The 12,379-nt window shown below is 37.4% G+C and overlaps 1 protein-coding gene across 6 annotated transcripts in view; it reads right to left on the bottom strand.

Moving 5' to 3' along the window:
- fcho2 (FCH and mu domain containing endocytic adaptor 2) overlaps positions 1-12,379 on the bottom strand; it is a 58,285-nt gene that overhangs the window by 19,493 nt on the left and 26,413 nt on the right. For all 6 annotated transcript variants that reach the window (XM_066658507.1, XM_066658505.1, XM_066658508.1 and 3 more), the window contains exons 5-9: positions 11,703-11,855; positions 10,906-11,010; positions 9,301-9,399; positions 5,860-5,956; positions 789-833 (exon numbers count right to left, since the gene is read on the bottom strand). In XM_066658507.1, the coding sequence (XP_066514604.1) occupies positions 789-833; positions 5,860-5,956; positions 9,301-9,399; positions 10,906-11,010; positions 11,703-11,855 (499 nt within the window). The remainder of the gene's footprint in view (positions 1-788; positions 834-5,859; positions 5,957-9,300; positions 9,400-10,905; positions 11,011-11,702; positions 11,856-12,379) is intronic.

Genomic DNA, 12,379 nt, shown 5'->3' with positions numbered 1-12,379 from the left:
TTCTATAATACAACAAAATAAAGGCAAAAGTATAGAGTATGTTCAAATTTGGCTGGCCACCAAAGCAAGAATTGAAAAAGGGCAAAGAATTGTATAAGCAGTATAAAAATTTGTACACATGTGACACATGTATTTAAATACAGGAGATAATCTGCATCCTTTCATTATAAAAACCTAAGAACATTCCAAATATTGATTAATTTTTACATGACATTTACAAATTTAAATATCTAACATATGTATGAAGCACGGGAAGCTAATTATTCACAGTTGTTAAGATATAATCAAAACATGAGAAGTGTCAATTAATATAAAACTGTTATGCATGCTTGACCAAAGACATAAAATGCAAATTTCTTGCAAAGGAGCCATCTTACTTTGAATTAATGTTCTTATTTTCAAGTTATTTGGCAGTTATGTAAACAAAAATAAGCAAAGAACATAATTTGCCCACCAAACACAAAACATAAAAAGTTTAAAAATATTTAGAATTCTGGCTAAATGAGTTGGAACAAACACAAACTTAGCACATTTCTGCAAACTAGTGCAATTTATATTTTTTTTATTTGCAGTGTTCAACATATCAGAAAAATAATGATAACATTTGTCTATGTTTGACAAATTACTGAACTATTTTCCAAAAATATTTCAATCTCAGCTTGGCAATGTTCCAGAAAAAAGAAACCTAAGTTCATAAGTGCTTGTCCTTATTATTATATTTATAGCCAATATAAATATTCAGATTTAGGAAATAACACACAGAAAGGACTTTGTTCAAAGTCAAATACCTTCGATGGCAACGGAGACGTTGCATTCCTCAAATTCAATGGGCCCTGTAAGCACACAAAGCAAAAGAGCAAATGACCAGTCAGACACTTTTACCATGTTTTGGTAGTGGCTTAACCTCAGCACATGAAACTACAACTGGGAATTCTGCATTTGGGAATAGTGTTCCAAACTTTCGGGAGTGGTTAACTCGACATGATCAGAAAACATTTTATTTTTATAGCGAGGCTGTTTACTAGGTATTGAGACGCCTTCTAAACACTACATGTCCAAAACCATGCAGACACCCCATAATAAGTAGTGAATTCCACTACTTTAAGGTGCCCCATTGGGAACAGATGTTCAGCTGAACTCAAACAGCTTGTCTCCAGAAAAAAAGCAGGGAATGGAATGGGATACACTAGAGCAGCTGAACATGAGCTATAGATCATCACTTCCAATGCCATGCATTAGCCAGAGGAGGTGGGATGGAGTTTGATGGAATATATCTGGAATGAGTTTGATTGGCATTTATGATCCAGAAATAATCATCCAATATTGATATCTGTTCTCATGGCTGAGGGCCATCAAATCCTCAATGAAATGCTCCAACATCTAGTCTAAGAGCAGAGGCTGTTACTGCAGCCACAGGGGACAAACTACCTATTCACACCCTTCATTTCAGAGGCAATGTTTAAAAGGCAGGTGTCCACACGTTTGGCCATACAGGGTATCTGTATATAGTCTGATTCATGATCTCTATACTGAGTTAAAATAAATTTACAATCAGAATGCAAAAACACACACATACAAACACACTACTTCATGGGACCAAACCTCAGAAAAATCCAAACATAAAAAAACAAAGCACATGCTTGATTTCCTGCTCAACAATATTGTATTTTCACCTCCCAGCTTTTTAAATTCGGAGCACCATCCATTCCAGGCAGATTAAAATACATAAGCACAAGATTTAACATAAACAAACACACCTCTTTTGTCCAACTTCTCAGACTGAACTTATATATAATTTATATATAAAAGATTATAAAGGCATTCTGTACTGCGTGTACTGTGAGTACTGTGTGTGTGTGTGTGTGTCTATCCTTTCATTGTAAGATAATGTAATGTTATTGTACCAAGATATTTAAGTTTAGGTATTGTCAAATTATGTCAAAGAGTTATTAAATGCTACCAATATATATATATATATATATAATTTCCACAACAAGGCATTTTTAATCTGTTCACATAATGTAAAGGGCAGCAGGGTTTTTTTTAACTATAAAAAAAAATACACACAGAAAAGTGCAGTCTGACAGAGGTCAAGCTGCTGAAATCCTCCTAGAAAACACTGAAAAGTGTGTACACACAGCTTCCGTGACTAAGACTGAAGAGGAGGGGAATGTCCTGAAGTGATTGGATTGCTATTAGGAGCCTTTGGCACATTTCTCCTTTGTGTTTACGAGCATAAAAGCTAATGCTTGTCCAAGAAATTTCAGCAGTTTTTTTTCTTTTTCTGTGGCAGACCGATGGCCTGGGGCACAGTGGAACGCCTTGACCTGAAAAAAAGGGACCAAAGCACATGATACCGAACTCTTCAGCAGCGTTTCCCCTGAGAAATGCACGCAGCAGAAAGTGGGAGAGACCCTGTCACGAGAGCAGCACTCCACACTGAGGGTGAGAGGGGTACTTTTTGACTGCTATCTCTCTCTCTCTCTCCCGACCAAAAGTCAAAAATGCCAAAGAGAGCTTTGCTTTTTAAAGGTCTCTTGAAAAACTGTTAGTCATATGGGATCCCTGAGGGTCATCTTATTCTATGGCTCCAGACCCAGTTGTATTGTCCATTGAATTAATTATTAAATAAATAAATATATAAATTAATTAAAAAAATAAATAAATAAAATATATATATATATATATATATATATATATATAATTATTATTATTTTAATTAAAGTACATGGCCTCAATACAAACATTATTAAATAAAAACAAATCAGTTTTCCCCATATTCTGGGTCCCCCACTGTTTTCGAGCCCCAAGTTAATTTTAATATCACTAGAGGAAGAGAGTAGACACACTTTTCCTCTACTACAGCCTCCATTCTAGTGACAACCTGCTAGTCTTTCAAAGAAATCTTAGAACTCGCTTGCTTTCACTCTCTGTTGATATTGAGGTGTTCCCACTTAACCTTGTTATGTTCTCATCTTTTGTATGCCTTCTAAACGCTGTTGTGTTTTGACGCTCTGAGCCACCATCCTCAAACATGAGGAATGCCAATCTTACTTAAACCTGGAAAAATCCATTAGTCTTTGTTTTAAACCTCTGTAAGCAGAGAGACTGCTTGTTTTATCTCAGGGTTATGTGTGTATCTAAGTGTGGGAGTGTGTTTAAAGATTTGTGAGCATCAAATGCCAACTATTATACAGTAGATGCTACAGCCATGCACACACACTCACACACACATAACCAATACAGATACACCAATACAAAATAACCCTTGATGTCTGTTTATTTTTTCAATGAGATGGAAATATTTAAAATATTAGATGGTTAATATTTCTCCCTGAATTTAAACCGCTTCATTAAAATAAACGCATGCATACATTAGTAGTTATGGCAAGGTTAAGATGCCACAAAGGTAGGAATACCAACTGTGTCTGTGTGTTTATACACGGAATCGCCCACATGTGTGTTTGTGTATGAGTGAAATGTGCAGTCACGCGTGAACGGAAGATGCTGTTGTAAACTGGGCATGCGTGATGTTGCGTGTGTGTTTGTGTGTGTGTGAGAGATGGAGTGTGAGCTTGCGTGCCTGGCTCACTGCCAGTTAACAGCTCAGCTGGATCTCAGTGACCTCCTCTCTCCTCCATCCTCTGTCTTTCTCTCTCACCCTCCCTCCTCTCTGCAAGGTCCCCTCTCTTTCCCTGTCTCACTCTTCTCAATCCTCTCTCTTGTTCACTTCCTTCCTCTCTCCCACTCTGATCGCTCCGTCCTTCCTTACTGTCTCTCTTCCTTTCCCTGTCTTTCCTCAGTTCCTTTCTTATTCTCTCCCTCCCTCTATTCTTTTCTTCTTTCTCTCTCTCTCTCTCTCTCTCTCTCTCTCTCTCTCTCTCTCTCTCTCTCTCTCTCTCTCTCTCTGTGTGTGTGCGTGTGTTGGATGTGTGATTGTTCTGACAGTGGAGCGATTCCTAATGAACAGCTTGATACTTGGGCGGAATGCTTTGTTGGCTACAACAGTTTTTAGCCTCAATTAATTCCCCTGTCACAACAAAAGTAGCCGAGCACAACCCCGGATATTGCGTCTAGGACCCCTAGGTGTACTGCAAGCACACACACACACACACACACACGTCAGAACATGTCCAAATAATCATCACAGACTCGTATATCCATTTAATATGGTCATTGTTCAATGTTTTTCAGTATTTACTGCATCCACGCTTTACCTATGGAGGTTTTTTTTTGACAATATTATATAACAAAATGAATCAAGAAATACATAAGAAAAGGGAGAATTAATTAATTAAATGTTTCATTTAATTATTACATTTTGAAATAAGGGCTTACATTTTTTTTGTATATTATTTTTTATTTAAATGTGCATTTTAAGTATTTTATTAATTAAATAATGTAATTAATTATTTAACCATTTATATATTTATTTCATGTGCCCTGCAGCCTTGCACTATGTAATAATTAAATCTGCCAACATCACACATCATCCGTAAGTGAGCGGACCCAACTCCGATCCAGTCAGATTGATTGGCTAGATTGCTCAGTAATCCTTTTAATTAATTATTTCTTTTTTCATTTAATTATATAATATTGTCACAAAAAACCTCCATATTCACCTTTACTATAGCTTCAATTCCTCTGAGAAGACTTAAACCATTTCCCACTTCTGCAAAATTCAGACTAAAAAGCTGGTTGCACTTTGTTCCTCATGAGCCAAAAAAACAACAATATTGAACAATACCATTTACATTCTACTTTTAACGCTATTTCATTTTCTTAGTAACTGCTTCATATCCTTTCAAACCCACACAGTTTTCATGTTTCTAACCATCCTTTCACTGTGAGAAGACTACAACATTGAGAGTATAAAGGACATGTGGCTGCCCAGAAGCAGTTGATGAGAAAAGGAAATGGACAACTAAAAAGACTATTTCGGACACAGCAGCTTAGCCAACAGAACTATCCATTTCTTAATAAATGTTTATGAGTGGCCGTCGAGCATCCAGAACTGGAACTCACCCTAACATCCGACTATACTCTCCATGAAAAATAGCTGAATTCAAAACAGCAATTAACAAAATGTGTTTAAATCTAACATCTAAACTCCAAAAAGAAAAAAAAGAAGCTGACTAATAAAAACGGATTAAGAAAAGAGTCAGAAAAGAATGGCCAGAGGTTAAAGGGTGGGGGTCAGAGTGGAGAGCTGTGGCGAGAGTGTAACAGAACTGCTCAGTGAGAGTCGAGCTGTGTTGAGGCCCATCACACTCAATTGGTTTAATCAGCCGTAAAGGTGGGCAACCTTGACATTCCGCTTAGCATGTGACGCTGGAAGTTTGCATGTGACGGCCAGCCGAGAGCTCTTAGAAAGGTCACAGATTAGCAAAACCTCCTGTGTAAACTCCGCCATGCTACAGTAATCAAGGGGAAACTCTCGCTGAGTGTGTCTGCAGTCTAACAAGTGTGCGTTCCTAATCCCCAATAAAGGAAAAGGTATCATGCACGCTCAGGTGGCCAGTAATCATCCGACTGATTCTCTCAAATACAGTAATGTGTAGAATTCTGAACATTCACCAGGGAAAATTAAATTATTTGTCAAAGTCGCACATAGACTGCTGAGAGTTTAAAATACATGTAAATGAAAAAAATACTACAATATATTTCTCTGAATATACACAATAATATATATATATATATATATATATATATATATATATATATATATATATATATATATATATATATATATATATATATATAGTAGACCTTTTTGTTTTTTTTAATAATTACAAAAGTTAAGTCATCCACTGCAGTTCCAAATATGTCAGCACTGGAAGAGTCATTTGTACGTCTTACCTGGCCTCTCTTTGCCAGTCCCTTTGCTCTCTGACAGTTTCTGTATTAGACTCTCCACAGACGTGTTGTCCATGTTGTTTACAAACTCTTTGTGTACCTGCATAAGGAAATAGGTGTAAAGATACTTATTTATGCAATAACAAACAATATGTTTGTTCACATCATGTATGCTGAAATATGAAGGTGATTCTGTGAACTATGTGCTATAAATACATTGATTAACAATACGAAAAATGCGAACAGAACAAGCAATTACAAACCAGCCCTGGAACTGCAGGGACTGCTACATATTCTGGAGAAGAACACTCAGAATGGAGCTTGCTTTATGAATGTGGAGAAGGAAGTGGGGAGATGAGAAAGGGTCTAGGCATTGAGGACTTCTCAAATGACAGCTTGTATCCTCAAGGCCTGCTTTTAAAGCCTTTGTTTTTATAGCACCCAAAGCAGGTGACAAAAGCAATATGCTGGTGCTTCATCCCTTAGCTGCCGAGATGGCCTCCGCCCTCCATAGCAATAAGATGAGCAGCAGCTTTGAGTTGCCATCAGACGCTTTGCAAGCCCCTACAATTTGTTTTTAGCTGTGGCTCATGGGGGAAAGTTAACGTTGTTGGTTGTTGTGTTGTTTATCTGCTTGTTTGTTTTTGTTTGTTTGTTTGTTCAGTTTCATGGCAAGGGGAAGAGGCGCGAACTGGAAGTGCCCCCCGGAGTGCCTCTGTCAGCTTTCCTCATGCACCGAGATGTTTGTGATGCTGGCAGTGTAACAAACTCATGCACGCACACACACACCACCACACATCCTCCCCCCCACACACACACAGCCCCACTCCCTCCGGCAAAGTGGAGTACATTAGCCATTCTAAACTTCATACTAGGACCACAGAGATGTGGGTTGGGTTTGGTGTAAAGGCTCGCACGGCATACGTGAACGGTCAGGTGCAGCACACTCTCCCGTGGGGTTGGAACGCAGTGTGAGGCCACTATATGCATGTGTTTGGTTTTTGACCTTTTCTCTCTCTCTATTTACAGTAGGCTAACACACCACTTAGCTGCTTGGGTTAGCTTTTTCTAAATAGGCCAAAAAACAAAAAAGAAAAAAAAAAAAAACAGCACTGCTCGCCAACATGCACACAGATGCCAAATTGTTACTTGGCAGAGGGAAAAACATTTTTATTATTATTATAATTTCATTATTATTACATAAAATAGCCACATGCTACATTACTCCTACTAATCCATAAATCTAAAGCCCATGGACTAAAACTAGACAAATTCATATTTATCTCTGGCCTGCCTGATAATCTAGACATTTATCTGCAAGCTAATTTTTATCTAAGGGTAATCTGTGCAGGTGTGTGTGACCTATTTAGAGAGTTATCTATAATGAACATCTGTGTAAAAGATAAAATTCACAGTAAATATCTGGCCAGTACAGTATAAACCTTATTTCCCCCCCACTATGTTTGACTTTTCGACTCAAAATGATGACATTTGGCTTTTATTCATTGTAATTATACATGATAAGAGGGTACCGACTCCCCTTATACAGCACTCAAATTGGTACACAGTCAGAAAACCTGATACTGTGGTGGCACCCTCCAGGGGACATATTCAGTAATTTTAGTTAAATAGAAAAATACATGCTTTTTCTAAACTCTTTTTTATTTATTGTTAGAGTAATCAGAAGCAGGCACTTGCTCGATATTCCAAAGCAATATATCATTAAATTTAATTGAAATTTATTTTAAATTCTTTCGCGTCCTTGCCACAAGTGAGCACGCCACGGATGCAGTGGCAGGTCAAACTCTCTCAGAGGAACCAAGATTTAAAATAGGGAACCATTCTCATCAGGTCGACACAAGAGCAAAACAACAAACAAAAAGCAGCAGAAATGAAGAGTTATGGAGATACAGTGAGTGTACAGTAGTCTATAACGTCACGTCATGGATGTGTTAGTGGCGAGGCAGTAGAACAAAGAGCAGCTCTAGTTCACATAAAAGTCCATTTTTATCAGTGAGTCAGTGGGGGTGATGGTGAGATGCTCTGGCACATTCAGACTTCTCTACCTGAGATGAGCAGGACTGCTGCAGCATAAAAGCACAGTTTTTTTTAATCAACATTTATTTTTGATAATTCAATATGATTTATAAGGTGGAAATATTTTATATCCAAATGTCTGAAAAGCTTTTTAAATGTATGTGCCATTTCTCCACAATGTTCATTCTCACACTCTGGTCTCTGGCAGTGCTCCTCTCTAAAGCTAGTCATCATGGAATCATCATGACAGGAGTGTGTGTTGAAGCATGTGTTGGTTGTGTGACTGTAGGACTTTCAATCTGTTTACAGGAGCAATCAACATCCTTCAGGCACTCCTTTAATTAACCACAGCTATGATGTGTGTGTGTGTGTGTGTGTGTATAAATGTATATATGTACAAGATCATCTGTGGATGTTTAGTCCCCTCTGTGGCCATGAATTGCACTGCAGATCTAAATTTAAGGATAAACTTTTGTACTAATAAAACAATGAACTGTGTTTATTTTTTGCTTAGTTAAGCTTCAACATTCTCCACTGGTAAACAAATTCACAGCATTGAGGAGTCATTAACAAAATGTCATGTCGTTTAAAAAAAAAAAGTGTATTTCACTGACAGGACTATAGTCATGAGGTCACAGAAACAGCTTGTGAAGGGCTGGGGTGACACTGACATGGTGGATCAGACACAGCAGTGCTGCTGGAGATTTTAAACACCTCAGTGTCACTGCTGGACTGAGAACAGTCCACCAACCAAAAATGTCCAGCCAACTGTGCCATGTGGGGAGCGTCCAGTGTCCACTGATGAAGGACTTGAGGATGACCAACACAAACTGTGCAGCAACAGCTGAGCTACTGTCTCTGACTTTACATCTACAAGGTGGACCAACAAAATAGGTGGATCTGACACAGCGGACAGTGATTGGGGTTTTATTGTCTTATTTTGCTAGTGTAAACAATTGTTTCAGTCAAATTAGCTCATTCAGTTGACAATTAAAAACAATTCTGGAGCAAAACTGTTTGTAAATAAATATTTGACAGACTGATTTTTAGGATGGACTTCATAATTTCCTGAGAATGGTAATTGAAAGCTGGTGGTATCAGAGATTTATATTCCTATACTGTATGCCACTTTCAGAAATGATAAAATGACCCAGTTTATTATTATCTCATATCACAGTCAAGATATAATTATACAAATATCCTTGTTGAGAATTTATAAATAGTTTCCATAATCCATCACGAACAGGCTTGCTCCAGCCGAGCCAGAAACAAGGCTTACGTGGCTTTAATTACTTTTTAATTGCTGCCCTTACAAAGGAGTGAATGGAAAATTTGCTAATCTTTAACCAAAAGCTGATGAGATCAAAGTCAGCACTAATGAGGTTGTGAATGTGACTGTGTACTCACCTCCATGATCTGTTTGTGTGTGTCCTCCACTGAGCAGGAGTACGACTCTATAATCTCCTTCATACGTTGGATATGGCTTTCTTCGATGTCCTGGAATTTCTGTCCACACAGAGATTTAAAGAGCAAACAGTCATTTCCAATGATTCTTCTTCACGTTATGAAAAAAAATATAATACAGAAATCTAGGTGATGTATGAGATTTTCTGTACAAAAACACAATGACCTCCATTATGGGAACCCACTCTGTGGAGCATAATTTTTTTTGTTCAGGGACAAAAAAGTGAAATAACTTGCACTTAATAGAAAATGATTTAATAAATAATCACTTCGGTGAAAATCTCAATACTCACTGTTTTCCTCATATTTTTTAAATATTTGTTAACCAGCTGCTTAAATATGATTCGTTCAACTGTGAATTGCCGGTGGAAGTTGTACTGCAATTCTTTAAACAACAGATTTACAACTGAAGCTGGCGCTATCAGATGCATTGAAGATAGCAATCTACTGATGGTTTAGGTGAGGATCCAAATCCAATGATTTGAAAGATTCCAAAGCTATTTAACTACAAAAAGAAAACTGACGGCAATAAAATAAGCACATAAATACTAATAGAAATCCTCATTCATGCTTTCATATTCCTTGAAATAAGAAGAAGGAAAAAAAATTCTTTACTTGAATAATGATCATTGAATTAACAAAAAATTACTTTCCACTGAGACCTTTCTTTAAATGTGGAAACAGGTAAAAAGCACTCAGGGCTACGTCCGGGCTGTAGGGTGGAGGAATGATGTCATGCAATTAACAGTCATGCCCAGGGTGATGCTCAACTTCCTTCAACATACTCGTGTTAGTCATAATCGTTTAGTTTTTGCAGCAACTGCAACAAAACTAATGATCAAAATAAGCTGATGTTTTCTTGATATCCCACCAGAAAGTGTCATTTCCTTGAACCATTCTAAAATTACCAGAAAGTTTAGTAAATTTTATCAATACTGAGATCTTACTGAATGCCCCTCACATGTCTGTAAATAATGGTCTAAGTAAAATAAAAAAATAAATAAAATATAAAAAGAATAATAATAATAAATAATCAAAGAGTCATTCCTTTATTCAACCAATTATGTAAATGGATAACAGATGCCATTTCCTCTAAAGCATCTGTTTGGGTGGTCTGAAACACACAGTAGAAATAAAGGCCTGGGAATGTGTGTGTCTATGATCTCATGTTTATGCTCTTCTCCAACCAACAGTTAGGGTTGGAGAAGACATGAGGAGACAGGAGGAAACGAGTGAAAGCATGAATAAACGAGTGGAAACAGGATAATTACAGCATGAAGATGAGCATGTGGGACCACAGAAACACGTGTGTGTGTGTGTGTGTGTGTGTGTGTGTGTGTGTTTGAGATTGCGTGTATGTCTGATTTTGATATAGGCTATCAAGTCATCTCAGATGGTTCCAATCCTAAACCCCACATTGATCCTATTAGGGAGGAAAAAACACAACCCGTCTATGATATACAAAACCACCACAAGCATGGACACACAAAAAGAGGGAAGGCACGCGCGCACACACACACACACACACACACATACACACACCCCTACCTGAGCTGTCTCTGCCATTTTCTGCTCAAACTCTGTCTTGGTGCTGGCGTATTTCTCCACATATGACTTGTACAACTCTGTGGCTTTCCTCACCTTCAGTCCAGCCTATCACAACACATCACATTAAATCAGTTATTTATTTAGCACTTTACATGTCAACTCTACATTGCAAAGGTGCCCATGAGTTAAAATAACATAAATAAAAATAAATAAATAGTTTATGGTCAATGAAATAGTTAAAGATAGAATTAAAAACATAAAAAGAAAAGCAATTTAAAAGCAGACTATGTACCAAAAAAAATTCAGAAAATATTTCACACAAACAAACAAACAAATAAATAAATAAAAATAATAACAACAGAAACTAAGAACAAACAAACAGATGCAGAACAGGTCACACAGTCCTTATTCTATTCAATATAAGATTACTGGGTGGAATAATGAGATGCAACATGATGATGCAAAGGTAAATCTCTCTCCGGGGACATGCAGTCTATGAGGGTGTGTTTGAATTCCCGTGTCTTTGAACCAAGTGTGCAAGGTCATATTAAACCAATGGGCTTCAAAAGCTGCAGTTCAGAGTCTTGGCCAGGAGGGGACAACATGAACATGTTTACAAAATGAATTATATTAAAAGTAGTTAAAAATTTGTATGTAATATTTAAAATATTGCATTGTTTTAATTCACAAGCAATTTAATTTAACCAGACTTATGCATATGAGTCTACGAGCACTGGCCATTTTTCAGCGGATATCAAAATACTTGCTTCTTTTTGGCCCTAGCTCCTGGTGTGTACCTTGTCAAGGTCTCTCTGTGTGGCTCCTTCTTTCCGTATGCGCTCCTGATCGAGGGTCTTGCTGTTGTAGTTCTCTTTGCTCTTCTGCAAGGCCTGAGTGACGCTCTGGATGTTCTGCACCGCTTCCAGTGTGGATGCCACTTCTTCCTTAGTCTGGAAAAGACAAGAAAACCACAATGGGCTGAGATTAACTTTACGGGCAAAGCTTAAGGGAAAACATAAGTGAAATTATGCTAAGATGAGTAATATAGTTATATTAGAAATTAATTAAGGTTGACAGAGTAAAGGAAACAAAAAATACAGCCATTTTGGCACCATCGTGCAGATATTTCTACTCATAGACAACCAGGCTCAAATCTCTTGGACAGAAGAGAGACCAGTTTTCTGGACACAGAACACTGAGTGAGGCTCTCACAAATTCCAAAATAACATAATTCATCTTTAAACTTTAGCTTGAATAAAGCAGATATATTCCACTTTATTTTGTGAGTTGGACTCACGTTAAGAAAAAAAACAGAACCTTTAAAAACAAGACATAAAACTATCCAAAATTAAGAAGGAAAAAAAAAGTACTTTGCAATCAATCAGGCTGTGGCAGTGGTTGCAATCTTATTTCAGCCACACTGACCATATGGAGAATCTGGCAGTGCTACTCATGCATTATAGTGATTTGAAGT

This window comes from Hoplias malabaricus, chromosome 2 (genome assembly GCF_029633855.1).
Source record: "Hoplias malabaricus isolate fHopMal1 chromosome 2, fHopMal1.hap1, whole genome shotgun sequence".
NCBI classification, from domain to species: domain Eukaryota; kingdom Metazoa; phylum Chordata; class Actinopteri; order Characiformes; family Erythrinidae; genus Hoplias; species Hoplias malabaricus.
Note: the sequence above shows the minus strand (reverse complement) of the source record. Positions and strands in the feature narration are given on the sequence as shown.